General features: G+C 45.9%; 1 protein-coding gene across 1 annotated transcript in view; it reads right to left on the bottom strand.

Moving 5' to 3' along the window:
- Window positions 1-17,319, bottom strand: part of CUL2 (cullin 2) — a 419,462-nt gene that overhangs the window by 341,206 nt on the left and 60,937 nt on the right. Inside the window, exon 4 of the mRNA XM_030199038.1 lies at window positions 576-716. Coding sequence (XP_030054898.1) covers window positions 576-694 — 119 coding nt within the window. The 5' untranslated portion in view covers window positions 695-716. The remainder of the gene's footprint in view (window positions 1-575; window positions 717-17,319) is intronic.

Genomic DNA, 17,319 nt, shown 5'->3' with positions numbered 1-17,319 from the left:
TTTGAATTTACATACTGCTCTTCTTTATACAATAAGTCAGAGCAATTCACAATATAAGAAAAATATAATGAAACATCAGTTTAAAAAAAAAAAAAAAAAAAAAAAGAGACATCCTTCCACTCTTAGAGCTACTGAGCGTCAAAGTTAACCACTTAGCTGTCAGGATATTTGGCTGTTACTAATTAGCTAATAATATGGCTGACTATCTGGCTAAATCTACACATACAAAAAGGTAGAAAGTTGTCAAGACAAATTTGGCCAGCTAGCATAACCAGCTACATTTGAAAAATCCACTCAAGCCAAGTCTCAACCAGTACCCTTTTTTAGTCAATGATTTTCAGCAGATAGATGGGGAATTTTGAACCATTTAGATTTATGTGGTTAAAAGCTTGTTTTAACCACATACACCTTAAACAAACAAAGGGTATTTTCTGTAAAACAGCAAGACTTCACTTTAAGGTAATGTGAGAAAACCAATCATCAAATCCCCAGTAAAATCTGTTCTGTGTCAGTGTTCTTCTGGCTTTTCTAAACTTTATACACATTCCATAACTGCTAGTCTCTTTAAAGGATACGAAAACCGGTCATTCCATGTTGCTCTCTCAACATAATCTAGCATAACAACTGCTTTGATTGTTGTTAGGAGTTTGTTCCATGTTTCATCAAAATCCACTACTCGCGGTTTCAGGGACATTCTGGGGGTTCAGTGTTAAAATCTGTAATGGTAAACAGAGACATCAATTTCAAAACTTCTGCTATTTGAGTTTAACCTTAAGAACTGACCAGAAGAAGTTAAGAATTCATATTTAGCTGCCGTCATGCAGCATGTGAGTGAATACAAGGTGGACAAGATTAAGGAAGCTTCCTGACTTCGTCTTATAATCTTCATAATTGCATAGGTTAAATACACTCCTCACCATGCCTCGTATCTAATGATACAGGATTGGAAAATAAACAAAACAAAAAACCACCACTACTCACACACATGTTAATTGATACAATTTCCATAATATAATCCTGAGGCCATCTTGAAACCCAAATGACCAAAAGAGGATGAAACGAAACTTTTTAAATTGTTTTTCTAGCTATTCATCATGCAATTTCTGTTTTTCAACTAATTAAAAGTTTGAAGCATTTAGCAAGCTACTCTGAGTTGCTGAGTTCAAACAGTCAGTTGATCTGAAACTGTGTACCTTGTAGGAAGGAGAAATGCCCTACCTGATAATTTTCTTCTCTTTAATCAGTGAAACCATTGTACACAAATGGGTTGTTACCCTTCCTACTAGCAGGTGGAAGTAGAGAAAAGACTGAATTCTAACAGTAACATCACCAGTAGTGAGCTGTGGTGCCCCCTGGAAGATTCCAGCATGCGTCTGCCAAAGCAGAAAGTCCCTTTGTAATTTTATTTAGATTTGCTCACACCTTTTTCAGTAGTAGCTCAAGGTGATTTACATTCAGGTACACTGGAAATCTCTCTGTCCCAGGAGGGCTCACAATCTAAGTTTGTACCTGAGGCAATGGAGGGTTAAGTGACTTGCCCAAGATCACAAGGAGCAGCAGCGGGATTTGAACTGGCCACCTCTGGATTGCATGACCGGTGCTCTAACCACTAGGCCACTCCTCCACTCTAATGCACCCATGCTTCATCAACTACTGCAACTGCAATGAGCAGCAAGTGAGCAAAACACCACAGAGTGGCACTCGCTACCCTGCATACACCAGGGGAAAGCTAAATTGAGCTACAAAAAAAAAAAATAAAGAATTGTTCCATTTTGTTTCTTTTCTTTTATTGTATCGAGCAACTGAGAGAACACCCAGAACCCCAGGTCGAGGTCTTCCAACAGCAAGATTACAGAATGGTTTCGCTGACTAAAGAAAAGAAAATTATCAGGTAAGGCATAATTTTTCCTCTCTCAATGTCAGGTCAACCAATCTGCACAAATGGAATGTAACAAAGCAGATCTACTGGGTGGGGGGAAGACAAGGCCAACCCGAAAGATAGCCCTGCCAAAGTCCAACCAAGCTCTGGCAAGCAGGTCCAACATGTAATGTTTGAAAAAGGAATGAAATGACAACCATGTCACCAATCTCCTAGGGGGGACACCACCCGGGCCTCCGCCCTGGTAGAGCGGGTCTTCATACCCTGAGGTACCAGTCTATTCTTGCTAATGCAGATGGACTCAATCACCACCTTAATACACCTCGTAATGGAAGCCTTTGAGGGCCATGGAAAAGCACAAAAAGATGGTCAGGAATGAAACTCATTCGTCTCCCTCAGGTACCAGAAAAGAGTCCTTCAGACATCCAGCTTGTGAAGCTTCTGATCTATGGCCACTGAAACACCCTCCACAAAGGAAGACAAGCAAATCTCTCCATTCACATGAAACAAAGAAACTACCTTCGGCAGAAAAGAGAGAACCATCCACAAGGACATGAAATCCTCCGCAAAGGGCCATAACATGAAAGAGCCAGGAGGTCTGAGACCAAATGAACCGAAGTATGGCCACCAAAACACACCGCTTTAAGGGTGAGATCTTTTAATACAGGCTGAAAGCAAGGGCTCAAATGAAGCCTGAGTTCCCTGCACACCAGATTAAGGTCCCATGAAGGAAAAGAAGGCCGAAGAAGAGGATGCACATGCACCACCCCTTCAAAAACTACACTACCTCTCTACTGAAGGCCAGAGAGATGCCATTCACTTTACCCCAGAAACTGGACAGCGGCGCCACCTCAACCTTCAGGAGGCTCAAGGCCAACTCTAGGTCCAGGCCCCGGCTGCAGGAACTCCAAAATATCCGGAACCTGAGACCTCCAAAGTGATGAAATGAGCTTCCTACACCAGGACTCAAAAGCATGACAGACCCTGACATTGGATAGGGATGTGAAGAACTTTCAGGAATGAAGCAGCACAGAAATCTGTGCAACAGAGTACCCCGGATCTAGGTCCTCCATTGCTAGCAGTCTATGCCAAAGGAGACCCCCAACCCCTTGGTGGAGGAAGCGGGTCCTCCACAAGAAGACGCCTGAGGTTTACATACCAAGGTCTGCAGGGCCAATCAGAAGCCACCAGCAAGACCAGCTAGGAAAACACGCAATCCTGAGCAAAAGACACCCTGTGAGGAGCCATGGAGGGAAGACATAAAGGGGCTCTGCCTCTGGTCACGGTTGAACCAGGGCATCGATCCCCTGGGAGGCTAGATCCCTACATCGACTGAAGAAGCGATCCGCCTTCGTGCTGGCCCATGTCACCATCAAGTCAAAGAGTGGCCACCCCCAACAGTCTAAAATGAGCTGAAAGGCCTGATGCCTCAGCTCCCACGCCCCTGGATCCAGGAGAGAGCAGCTGAAAATGTCTGCTGGCATATTGTCCTTGCTCACGAGAATCTCTGAAAGGGCCAGCAGACGGCTCTCCACCCAGCGACTCACCGCCTCCAGAGTCACTGCCTAACTTCAGGTACCTCCCTGCTTGTTGATGTACACCACAGATGTAGCATTGTCTGACATTACTCTGACCACCTTGTCCTCCAGCAATGGCCAAAATTCTAGCAAGGTCAGGTGCACCGCCCGGGTTTCCATGTGGTTGATGGTCCAAGCTGCCTCTTGGCTTGATTAAAGTTCCTGAGCTACAAAACCCAGGCAGTGAGCCTCCCAACCAAGGAGACTTGAATCAGTGGTGACCCAAATCCACTGAGGGGGATCCAAAGGGACCCCTTTCAACAGATGGGTCATACTGTCCCACCAGTCCCAACTGAGCCCCCACCTTGGGCATGAGAGGAAGAGGTCAGTGAAAGTCCTGACTGACACGCATCACCACGTGAAGACGGCCTGCTGCAGATGATGCATGTGGGCCCTCACTCAAAGGATAACCTCCAGAGTTGCCATGGAGCCTAGACGCTGCAGGTAGTCCCAAATCGTAGGTACCTGAAGCTCGCAGCCCACTCTTCTTGGAGGACCACTCCCCCCCCACAGGCCATGTTGAACCAGACCCCCATGTACTCCAACACTTGAGAGGGCACCAAGTGACTCTTAGGATCATTCACAATCCAGCCTAAGGACTCCAAAAATCACCTAAGCCGTAGCTCTAATGGACTCCATCTCTGAATTGGCCTGAATTAGTCAGTCGTCCGGGTACGCATGAACCTGCACCTACTGGCATCTAAGGTGCACAGCCACCACTACCATAACCTTGCAAAAGGTGTGTGGAACTGTAGCCAAGCCAAAAGGGAAAGCTCAGAACTGAAAGAACTGCCCTTACACATAGAAGCACAAATACCTCCTGTGGAAATCCATAATGGGGATATGCAGATAGGCTTCTGTGAGGTACAGGGAAGTTTAAAACTCCTCCGGCCAAACCGAAGTGATGACAGAGCGCAGAATCTCCATGCAAAAACGCTGAACCCGCATGTAAGTGTTCACCCCTTTGAGGGTCAGAATGGGCCAGAAAGAGCCCCCATTCTTTGGGACCACAAAATAGACGGAATACTGGCCCTGAACGCACTCTGCAGTGGCACCAGCTCCACCACCCTGAGATTCCAAAGGTGCTGAAGAGTGAGAGTGACCAATTGCCACTTCAGAGGAGAGCCGCAGGGGGATGCCATAAAAGCATTGGGAACTGGATGGGCTAACTCCAAGAAGTATCCCCTATCACCTCCAGGACCCACTGAATCCAGATGATATGGTCCCACTTATCCCAGAGGAAAGACACCCTGCCCCCCGCCACCGGGACAACCAAGGTGCCTGGCAAATCCTCACTGGGTGGGTCGGGCAGCTGCCGCACCCCCAGAGAAGCCAGCGGCATCAGACTTGAGGACCATGAAAAGAGCCCTGATTTCCCCCCCTCCCCCCTTTGGGCAAGGGAGTGCTGTACAGATCGAAAACAACCCACCCCTTTGGAACTCTCTGAAGCCATGGTGCTCTGTATCCCCTTCTGATGAAGAGTAGGGAGTCTGAGAGGACACGGCTCCCCCGTATCCTTTACCAAGTTTGAGGTGCTCACCAAACCGCAAGCGCCCCCTAAAGGATAACTGGCTCAACAACTTCTTGGAGGCTGCATCCGCCTCCCAGTAGTGGAGCCACAGACACTGGTGCCACCAATTAAGCATCAAGCAGGATGCAAGGTGGAACAGATCATAAAGAACATCTGCCTAGAAGAGGGTGCCAGACTCCAAGCAAGCCACCTCCAGTGTCTCTGGGAACTACTACTGCTGCTACCACCACAGCATGGCCCACGCAACATAGCCCCACAAATAGCCACATGGACACTGGGCACCCCAAATGAAAAAGCAAAGTGTAGCTGCTGCTCCACTTCCTCATCGTGGTACTCCTTGAGGGCCGAACTCCTATAAACTGGGGCCGCAGTCTCCTTCATGACTGCTGACACGAGGGCATCTACTTTGTGAAACAACCAATACTTTTTGTCACCTCCTATGGAGCAAACGTATAAAAGTAGTTTAGAACTCTGGCACCTCGAAGAGGGCCATCCTGAACTTCACACTCCACTATCATCATGCGGACAACAGTCTTCCAAGGGAAAATGCTTTTGGGGGGGGGGGGGGGGGGAGGCAGCAAGCCCCTGCAGCAAGGGATCCACATCCATGGTCCTCACCAAGACTAGAAAAGTAGTAATCTCATCAATGAGATAACTCCTCTCTCCAAAAGAGCCAGATAACGTGTGACCATTCTTCCTCCAGCAACAGAGGCACACACACATACTGGCTCCCAAAGGCACTGGCACCTTCAGAAGATGCCTTCCACCCTGTGCCGTTCAGTTACCAGAGCGCCCCTCCCCCCGTGCGGTCCCTAGAGAAGAGGGGGCCCAACAGTCTACCACCAGGGCCTGTTTGATCATCTGAGCCAAGCTCTAGAGCCAAAAACTACCCGGGGCTACCTCAGCAGATGGGACCAAGGGGGGGGTAGTGGACAAGAACCTCCTTCTACAACCCTGGAGGTAGAAGGTATAGGTTCCTGCTGCATCAAAACACATGCAGGAGAAACCTATGAATAAAAAATAGCTGTGTTTCCCACTAGAGACATCAGGACCTCATGTTCCAATGACTCAGGAGAAGAACAGTCGAACCCAATCGCTCTCCATCCACAGCACCCCGCCCTCCTCACGGGCCATTTCCAAAGTTAGAAACGGTCAATCGCAATGTGAACATACCAAATCGGTGCAGGCCAGCCCGCCAGTATTTCCAACTGCTCCGTGCCTGCCAAACTTTGGGAGATTCCCTCAGCCAAAGTCCAGGCAACCCCAATGCTCCTTGGGCTCTCCTGGGATACTAATTGGGAAAATCCCTCAATTAGCACCCCAATTAAGCTCTGTGCTGCTTTTTTTTTTTTTTTTTTTAAACAGAGCTCTTAAATAGCAGCAAAAAACAGTTCTATTCCCTACATAAGGAAGAGCTGACAGACTCAAAAAAAAAAAAAAAAAGGAGCCTTGGGTTGCACAGGAGCCTGAGGAAGTCCACCCCCATAGAGGTGCCGGGCAAGGCACAGGTAGGAGGATGGGAACCCACACTCCCAGGCAAGTTCCCAGGAGACCAAGCCCAAAGCCACAACCAGTAGCACTATCAAGTGCAAACTGGGAGAAGCGGAGCCAAACTCCACACTCAATTTGGCATGGAACAAATTCATAAGCGTAGGAGCACTCTTAGGCTCAACCATGCTGTGCGGTCATGACCAGCAAAGTAGAAAGCTAGACCAGCAACTCAGGGGCACCGAACAGCAACCTACTACCTGCTGAAGGTAGAGAAAAATACTGGAATCTTCCAGGGGGCACCACAGCTTATTACCAGTGATGTTACTGGTTAGAATTCAGTCCTTTCTCTACGGATACCATTTGTGCAGAACGGTTGAGCTGACTCTGAGAAAGGAGTATGTTTGAGAAGAGCAAGGCTGCTGGCTGGAAAAGTCGAGTTGGACTACTGGGGATAGGGTGGGAGAGGGGCACTGCAACTCCTTTTGATCTTGGGCAGTCACTTAACTCTCCATTGCCTCAGATACAAAAACTTAAGGGTCCTATACTAATCTGAAGTAAGCACTAGTGTGTGCTTACCACAGTAAATAAAAAGTGCTTAGTGCGCCCTACAGTATTTTGCACTAATTGCGCGTGCTTCCTGCATGCTAAAAAACTATTTTTTAGCATTGGGGGCAGGTCAGGGTAGGAGAGGAGGCGTATTCTGTACTGTTTAGCACAGCTATACTGCCATATGATAGCCAAGTTAGCACTGGTTAGCATGTGAGCCCTTACCTCCTACAAAACAGGTGGCAGTAAGAGTTCATGCGCGGATGGGGAAAATTAGTCCATGGTACAGAAAACAGATTTTCAGCCATTTTAATGCTGCGGTAGAAATGGACTCAGCGTATGGGAAAGACCCCCAAAAGGGTGTGCTGAGGCCACCTTTTACCACAGTTTGGTTAAAAGAGATCCTTAAGAGTGTAAACCCTCTGGGGACAGGAAAAATACCTGCTGTACCTGAATATAACTCACCTTGAGCTACAACTGAAAATGTATCAATTATCACAATACTACTAAGCAAGTTACAACAAAACATACATATAAAATTGATTTCCAAATTATATCCAGATTTTAGCAGAAGTATTCCCAGAATGGAGCTAGGGAGGCATTTGCATTTATGCACATAATTTTGAAGATTCCAGACATAAGTGTGGCACACGCATTGGGCCCCAAGCATGCGCAGGCACCCGGTAGTTCCTGTACTTTTTTTTCCTTGCCACCAGACCTGGTAGCAGCACCGCTTCCACTGAATCAGCCTGCCTCGGGGCTCTGGGTCTCCCATATGACGCATCCCAGCCTCACTGATGCAACTTCCTGCTTCTGCAACAGTGGGTCTCGGTTACAGGGAAGACCTGAAGCCCAGAGGCAGGCTGATTCAATGGAAGCCAAGTAGATTGAGAACAGGAGACGGCACATCAGAAAGTTGAAGCCACGGAGGTTAGATTGAGAACAGGCGATGGCATATCAAAAAGCTGAAAAGCCATGGAGGTTGAAGTGAGAACAGGAGCAGCACATGAAAAGCTGAAGCCACGGAAGTTGATCTTTGGTTTCCCCTCCCCCTGCGCAGCAGCTGTCACCCCCGGACACATTGTACATTCAAATCAAAGCAAACATAAGTACATAAGTAGTTGCCATACTGGGACAGGACCGAAGGTCCATAAAGCCCAGTATCCTGTTTCCACAGTGGTCAATCCACGTACAAGTACCTGGCAAGATCCCAAAACAGTACAATACATTTTATCCCAGAAATCTCCACTATCCTAACTGCAGAATCTCCGTTACAAACTGCTCTTCGCCTCCTCTTTTTGCTTTGTGAGCCCACGCTATTGGAATGCTCTACCATCATCATTAAAAGAGACTGCCGACCATATTTTGTTCAAGAAACTCCTCAAGATCTCTGTGATAAAACTTACTCCGTAGTTACTTAACTTCCTGCCATCCCTTGCTGTTTCCCCTGTTGTCCCCCACCCCAGTTGATCCTTATTCTCTGTCCCATCCTTGCATTGGTATGATGTAAATTCTCTGTTGTTAGCCACATAGAGCCTGCTATGTTGGGAATATGTGGGATATAAATGTTCTCAATAAATAAATAAGCAGTGGATTTTTCCCAAGTCCATTTTAATAATGGCTTATGGACTTTTCTTTTAGGAAGATATCCAAACCTTTTTTAAACCCCACTAAGCTAACTGCTTTTACAACATTCTCTGACAACGAATTCCAGAATTTAATTACATGTTGAGTGTAATGAGCTGCCGCATCCGTGTTGTCGTTCTTTTTTGATGGTAACATTTTTATTTAATCTCACTTATATTTTCAAACATGCTGGCTTGTGCAGTATATGGATGTACACAGAGGAAGTATAATAACGGAATAACTATTCATAGGTAGAATAGTAATTTGTAATCGGTGTGTCATTTGGAGGGACTGGTTAAAACACCCTAACACTGTTATATTCACACAGATATTTTTTCTCCTGGTAAAGGGCCAACAGTCATCATGTTATGAGAATCAGGTGCTCAATATTCAGAGTTTCTATTTATTTACTTATTTATGAAATTTACGTACCACAACAAACATGAATTAGGTTGAAACCTGGGCTCATTTTAGAATCTTCTTTTTTTCCTTGACTACATCAAAAGATGGTTTGTGGGAACCTGCTCCTTTTTGTTTTGTGAAATGCAGTGGTATATTTTAAAAATGCACTTAGTATTGTTTATTACTACCATTTAAAAAAAGATATTGAATAATGAGCTCAGGTAGAACTACCTTCATGCAGAAGTCCAGATTCAGTCTAATGTGCCAACATTTTCCTGTTCTGTGGTATATATTTATTTTTTCTTCAAGTCTGTTTGTAAAAGGGATTTTTTTTTTTTTTTTTTTTTTTGGGGGGGGGGGGGGGGGGGGTAATCTTCGTCTCCCAGCAGCACAGACAGGAAAAAAACAGAAGAGAAAACAACGGGACCAACACAAAAAGAAAAAGAAAATGTTCAGAAAACAAAGGTAGAAAAAAGTATTTTATTCTGAATTTATTAATTGGAATATGTCCCATCTCTGGTATTTTGCTTTTCAGTTTCTCTCTACTATTGTTATGTGCACAGTCTGACTTCCTGAGGCTTCTAGTTCACTTTCATGCCTTCATACCTCTATTACTGATGTGTGGGTCCTTCTTTCATATTTGAAGGTCTGGGGGGGGGGGGGGGGTTATGTCCAACTAAGGCACTGAAACCCAAACATTTTACTATGGCATAACCCCCAAAATATTTTTCATACGCCAAGGAACCCTCAATTTATGTAAACATGTCTAGGTTCATACAAACAGATTCTACAATCTAATTTCTTAAGGAACAGAGTTTGAGGATCCCTAGCGTTCTGCGGAACCTAGTTTGGGAATCACTGGAATAAGGTATGGTATTCTGCTAGCATGTAGTGCCTGTGTAGAGATCTTGTTGCAGTCATGTTTGTTTCTCAGTAGGTAGTGTATTGGTGTTTTAGGGCATGGAATAAATATTTTCAGTGCTGCCTTTTCATTCATAAAGTTGGCGCTTTTTGTGTCTTGGGAATTAGTGCTGTTTAGGTATAGTAAGGCTCTGAATGTGTTTTTACACAAGTTTCTGTACAGAGTTTTGCAGTGGGGGGATTATGTGTTGGCCTTACTGAGATGACACCAAAACTGTAATCTAATTTTAGTTTGTCATAACATCAGACGGGGTTTAAAAAATGTTGCAGAATCTGTTGTGTGTAGAGGCAGTTGTCTTTATAGCAGACTGTATGTGATCAAGTTTAAATCATGGATACTGCCAGATCTTTAAATACAGTTGAATTGTTTCCATAGGTTTGTATGTGGTTTAGTGTTAAGTGTTTGAAATAATTGTGTTTAAAATATGTAACATGGGGGAGATCATGTGATGCGGTGGAAAGTACTGGGTGTGTGAACCTGGTGCTGCTCGGGGGTCCCTCCTCAATTCCCTACCATCCACGACTTAAACTTCTTCAAAGGTCGTAGCGATTGCAAACAAGGATACATTCTTTTATATGGACAGATTTCTAACCAGATCAGTCGTGATGGGTGTCTAAGGCTCCTAAGAAGGGGGCTGGATGCGTGGCAGACAGTCTGAGGACAAGATGGCAGATTCAACACAGGCCTTGCACCTGCTGCGCTCGGAAGATGTAATTTCGGAACTTATCACGTCAGTGGTCCAGGCCCTGGACTCCCGTTTCCAGCAGCTTTTGGAACAGATTGCGGGCATCTCTCAACTTACCTCAGACTTGACCCGCAGAACAGGAGAGCTCGGAATGCAGGGTGTCTGATTCGGAGGACGGGGCACAGGCTCAAAATTCATTCAAAACTCTTGTGGCTGGTCCATTTGGTATGCTCACAGCAACTTAAGGTGGAGGATTTGGAAAACCGGGCACACAAGGATAATTTGCGATTTGTGGGTTTCCCAGAGTCTGTTCTGGAGAAATCCCCGCGTCAAGGCTGAAACAGTGACTCAATTCTATATTTGCTCCAGTGGGAGGGTTCCTCTCCTATTCGGCTAGAGCAGGCACATCGCCTGGGGACCAAGCGCCCGGGAGACCAACGGCCTGAGTCATCATAGCCAAGTTCAAAGTTGAGCACAAAAAAAATATCTTTTTTCCACAACTATACAGCCCGCAGAGAGTAAGCGCTCTACGAGGAGTACCTGGAGTATCTTTCAGGATTACTCTGCTGCACTTTCCGTGTGGCGGCTGTTTTCCCCTATTTACGAGAAGCTGGTGGAAAAGAATTTAAGTTCCCAGTTGCAATACCTGGCGACTGAGAATTATTCGAAATGGTCGCTGGCATATGATTCCCCAAAAGGAGCATTCTGACTGGCTGAATACTGCCGAATCGGGACAATTATAGCCCTGTTTCAGGACTATTTGGGGTGAGCGGAACATGCATTACCAAAGACCAGCATGTCCTGAGGGACCTTTCTAAAAGACACTGAGTCATTTATATCCTTGTTAGTTTTTTCAGAGCTGTGGTCAGTGTTGCCCCCCCCCCCCCCCCCCCTTTATGGCTTGTTAATATGGCATACCTAGACACTCATTTGGGGTTGGGGGGGGATGCACTGAGAGTTTTCAATGAATGTTATTCTTTGTGTTCATTTATCAGTTATTATTAATGCTATGGAATTACCTTTTTTTTTCTCTCTCTTCTCTCTCCAATTAAGAGGGGGAATCACCCAATGCATATAAACGTCATCTTTTGACCTTCTGCATAGTCATGTGGTGGGTCAAGTCTAGTTGGTTAGGTGGGGAGGGGAATTTGAGTGTTGGGCTTGGGCAGGGAAGTTCAGTTTACGGGGATTGTTTAGTGGTTTGTAATGCTGATGGTTACTGGGATAAATGAAGTGCTGATTCCTGCTGTGCTTTGTCTATTTTTCCCCGGGGGGGGGGGGGGGGATTCCACTGGATGCAGGACTTCTGGGTGAGGGTTGGGCACTCGGAAGTCTTTTGTGTTTCAACTTTAGCGATTTCTATTATGTCATGGAACTGTGACCCTGACTAACCCTACAATTCCTAGATTAGTCTCCTGAAATGTGTGGGGCGTTACCTCCCCCATGAAATGCACTAAGATTCTGTCTGTGTTACAACGTCATAAAGTCTCTGGTTTGCCTCCAAGAAACTAAGTTGTCGGATGCTGAACATTTGAAATTACGTCAGCGGTGGGTGGGCGAGTGTTTCTTTTCTTCTGCCCAGGGAAGAAGGGGGGGGGGGGGGGGTTTGTAGCAGTCCTTATTACTAAAACTTGCATTGAGAAACTCAAATGGTGGCTACTGATGGGAATGGGGATATCTCTTGCTTCATTTGAATATTGTGGGCCACAAGATCTTTCTACTTATATATATGGGCATGATCATATGTTTATGATCATGCTTTTTTTTTCAGCATGTGGTGCGGCTGGGCATTCAGCAACTCTACAGCTCGTTAGATCATCTGGGAGAGTTTAATCAGGTTATGATGGTCAAACAGGATCACTCCTCTTCCTGGCTGGTATGGCAGTGGATGAGAGGAAGAGGTGCTTCTTATTTGTGCAAAACGTTGCATTTAGTGGATCCTTGGCGTCTATTAAATCCGGATGTCTGAGGATTATACCCATCTTTCTCGTGCCACAGTACCTGGTCTCGCCTCGATTATATTCTCGTAGATGCCACCCTTTTCCCCCAGATTATCCATGCTGAGATTGGTCCTTTGGAGGTTTCTGATCATACCTTAATTTGGGTGGATACTGATTTAGGATCCTCATGGCTTCGCAGGAGTCAGTGGAGGTTTCCCTCTTATCTGTTTGACGACACCCACTTTCAGGATTATTTGTAGAATCGCCCTGTATAATACGATAGTGGTCCCGAAATGGGCGTATATGTTGCAAATGTTGCCCATATTTCTTAAGCATAAGGATGAAAGGTTCTTGACTCGACTTCTCACGCGTTATATTTGGCAGGGCAAACAAACCAGGCTGCCAGCTTCTCAACTTTTTCTCCCTCGGCTCAAGGGTGGGGATGGGGCTGTTGAATGTCCAACTATTTTCAGCAGCTAGTTGTTTGCCACATCTTACTGACTGGTTTTGTAATGCCTCATATTTTTCCGTGTACTGCTGCGGAGACGGGACTGCGTTCCTCTCTTCACTTTAGTTCTTGGCTTCATGCCTCACCGGGATGGGCATGTACACCCACCTCTTTTGCTATGTTACTATCAACTCTAAGGTGGGCCTGGCGCTGGGTTTGCCGTACCTACGGTCTCTCTGCAGTGTCTTCTCTGTTGTTACCTTTGTGTGGAAATGTGGATTTCTCCAGTATGTTCTACCTCCTGCAATTTGGGCAGCCAAGGTCTATGTTATATACATCATTGTATGCAGAGGATGGAACTCGTCATTTGAAAGCTTGCAAATGGAATATGGGTTGGATAACAGATTTATTCTCCTTTTTGCAGGTACAACATTGTATTGTGTCTCTCTTTCCTGACTCACTAACATCTGAGGTTTGGGAAAAGATTCTCACTATTTTGGGTTGGATTGCACAATTATCAATCCAACTCAATATTACCATGCTGGCCTTCGTGAGAATTTGGAAGAATATAACTATGAGAACTAGCTAGTAAAGGGGTAGAGAATTGTCTATCACTCTCCAGGGGCATAAATTGAAGACACGTCTACTGGGAATTTTAAAATGAACAGGAAGTGCGATGTTCAGAGAAACCTATTATAAATTTCTTATGAGAATATATGTATCTCCCTGCAGAGCTTTTAGGGCCTCTTTTAGAGACGGATGACGCATGCTTGAAGTGTTCATTCCCCTGCAGACCTGACGTCATATTGTTTGGTATTGCCACTCCCGATTTTTAGCTTTGGAGGTTGGAGGGAATTGTGTGCTACATTTACACACCTTTGGCGAGTAGTGACGGCATCTAGCCCCTCATCAATTATTTCGATGTCTTCAGAATTTTTCTAATTTTTGCCTAAGGCTCGCGCCCTTAAAAATGTGCAGTTCTTGTTGCCAAGAAAGCAATTTACATCATTGGGGTAACGCAGAGGGGCTTAACTTGATGCAGTGGTACTCTGCTATGATTCTTTTTTTTGTGCCCTGGAACGTAGGGGGTATTGCGTGACTTATCCTCCACTAAAGAGGAAACACTGTTTTCTGCCAGCTTTGGTTCCCATTTTGGGATTCTCTGACTTCGATGGCTGGCTGCGAAGCAGGATCACTACGTTTCTTGATTCTTCTAGGTTTAGCACTCTGTTCTGGCTTCGTGTCTATGGGTGGGAGGGGATTATTGTTGGGAAAAGAAAAAGGGCAGCATTCAATACATAATGGCATAATTTTGTTTGTTATATTATTGCTGTCTGAATGACCCTAATAAAATTCTCTAAGATAAAATATGTAACATGTCATCCATAAAGACACATGAAGGCATTACTTTTCAATAGTATACCCAGCAGCCCCTTCCTTGGACTTCAGTCCCTTCACTACCATTTCAAATTTATAGATTGAATGCACTTCAAGAAAACCTCACATCTAACCTTCAAAAGTTCACTTATTAGGGTGGTACATATCACTCTTCTGGATGGGTCCAACCTTGGCATCGCTGACAACAAAGGCAGAAAAAGAGAGTTTTATTTTCTATAGCACTGGTAGTGTAAAACCATGGATCCAGGTGGAGCAGCACTGGTTGGGCTGACTAATCTAACGTTCTATAATAGGGATGCCAAGGGGTCAGGCTCAGGCCTACATTAGGAGAGCCCTCTTGGCGATACAATATCCCTTACAGACTTGGATGGCTATAAGGAAGAGATTTTTTCCCAACGGAGTATATTTCCAACAGATGGCGATAAAACCACCCTGGGGTGTCCATTGGGGATGGATAATCCAGTATATGGCAGTGGGAAAACAGAGGACTTGGCACACTAGGCCAATTATGGGAGGAGGGTCAGATGGTAACATTTGTAGAGTTACAAGAGGATATGGTTTTGCCCTCATACCATTTGTTTCACTATACCCACCTCAGAGATTATGTAATAAAGAGCTAAAAGAGAACTGTCCTTAGAGAGAAGGCTACTAGAAAAGGCTGTGAGAGTGGGCAGGTCACAGGGGGTGTGGTTTCTCGCCTCTACGAGGCTTTGCTTAATGCCACGGGGCCCATAACTGTACTACCTACAACGTTGGGAACGGAATTGCAAGTAAACAGACTACACACAATGGAAAAAGCCTTGGATTGTCTGTTATGGGTCTCTATCTCTAGCTCGATGATTGAAATAGTTATAAAATATTATATCAATGGTACTATACACCTAAACGACTGGTAAAAATGTATGGCCAGGGTCTGACCAATGCTGGAGAGGTTGTGCAGCGGTGGGGGACCTGCTTCATATTTGGTGGTCCTGCCCAAAGGTGCAACTCTATTGGTCAGAATTGCTAGATCTGTTCGCCCAAGTGACTGGGGTACGATACTCCTACCAAACCAGAGATTTGCTTATTACATGTTCGCCCACCGGGCGTTCGTCTTGCTAGATCATCGAGATCACAGCCATCTGGTTGGTGGCTGGAAAAATCGCATTGGCGTCGGCTTGGAAAAGCCTAGAGACACCTCCAGCCTCAGAGTGATATATAAGATGGACTACCTTTATCAACTGTCCAAAATGACACTATAAGATCTGCGACATTTAATGAAGTTCAATGTGCAATGGGAACGATATAGAGCATGGGAGAGCACAAAGTGGAATAGATTTGGAATGCCCCTAAGTTAATTGTTCCAAGACTGTGAAGGTTCTACATTGAGCATGTCCTCATCGATTTCAATACTACTGTGGGCTTAGACATTAGAGGAGGGGGGGAGGGGTAAGGGGGGCTTATTTGTAAACTGTTCAGTGTTGATTATTCACTCAATATGTAATATCGGTTGAGGTAACTATTGTTTAGGGAAAAAAATTTCACTAAAGTCAAAGAGCCATAATAAAAAATCTAATATATAATTTTGCTCCTGCAACGTTCCAATGTCTCTCACTGCGTTCGGACCATCTCCTGACGTCACTCTACCGCAGTAGAAGCCTGCTTGCCCGACGTTGGGTGATGTTACTACTCGAAGCAGGATGCGGAAAGCGCCCAACTAAAAGAACCGAGAGAGGGCTGAGACATTGATCTCCTTCAAGTGCAGGATGCCCCCCCTCCCCTTTAAGTTGCAGGACGCCTTCCCCTCACTCCCTCCGAGTTCTGCACCCCCCCCCCCCGCCTCCCCCCTCAAAGTGCAAGAAGGACCTTTTCCTCCGGCGCCGCTCGCCTTCCTGCATGCCAGCTCTTATTTAAAAACTGTTACATCAGGGTCCGACGTCAGCATTGAAGGCGAGCGGCGCTTCACACTGCTTCCCATCTGTCTGAGTTCTGCCTCTGGTCCCGCCCTTCCGGAAACAGGAAATGAGGGCTGGACCAGATGCAGAGCTGACAGATGGGAAGGCAGGTCTGTAGCACCACTCGCCTTCAATGCTGACGCACGGACCCCGGGTTAACAATTTTTAATTACAGCCAGCACACAGGAAGGCGAGGGGCTGCCGGAGGACAGGTTCTGCTTGCAGTTCAAGGGAGGGAGGCGCGGGGGCGTTGAACTCGGAGGAGAGGGGGCGTTGAACTCGAGGAGAGGGGGTGTGGAACCTGAGGGGAGTGGAGGGAGGGGAGGGGGCGTCCTGCAACTTGAAGGGGAGGGGGGGCCTCCTGCAGCTTGAAGGGAGGGGTGCCGTGTAACTCGAAGGGCAGAGGAGGGGGGTCCGGACGACAGACAGGGAGATAGGAAGGGAGAGAGGGAGGCAGGGAGGTGGGCGTGGAACCTTGCTAGCGCCCATTTCATTCCTCTATGAAACGGTCCTCTTTTACTAGTATATACATAAACGTTTCTAGAGATTTTAAAATATGCCAAATATGCATCTTGAAATATTTCCCCAAAACAGCAGCGAAAAATGTCTCCACTGTTTCAAAAAATACACCAGCAAAGTACAACTGAAAACATCTGCAGCAGCATCAAGACATTACAGCAGTAGCGTCCGACACTTCCGCAACGTGCAACATGATCATATATAGCTCTGCACATGAAGGAACGACCCACCACTGTGAAAAGATGTCCCTCCATAGAGAGCCTAACTACTCCCATGCGGAGACACACCTCCTGGTCCTCCTGTGCCAGGCTTCTACTTAAATACCCCTACCACCTGTCCCCTAGAATGTTCTTCCTGGGAGCCTGAAGACAGATCAGAGAAACCTTAGCAAGGTAATGTTCAGTATTGCACCCCAGGATCA

This window comes from Microcaecilia unicolor, chromosome 1 (assembly GCF_901765095.1).
Source record: "Microcaecilia unicolor chromosome 1, aMicUni1.1, whole genome shotgun sequence".
NCBI lineage: Eukaryota > Metazoa > Chordata > Amphibia > Gymnophiona > Siphonopidae > Microcaecilia > Microcaecilia unicolor.
Note: the sequence above shows the minus strand (reverse complement) of the source record. Positions and strands in the feature narration are given on the sequence as shown.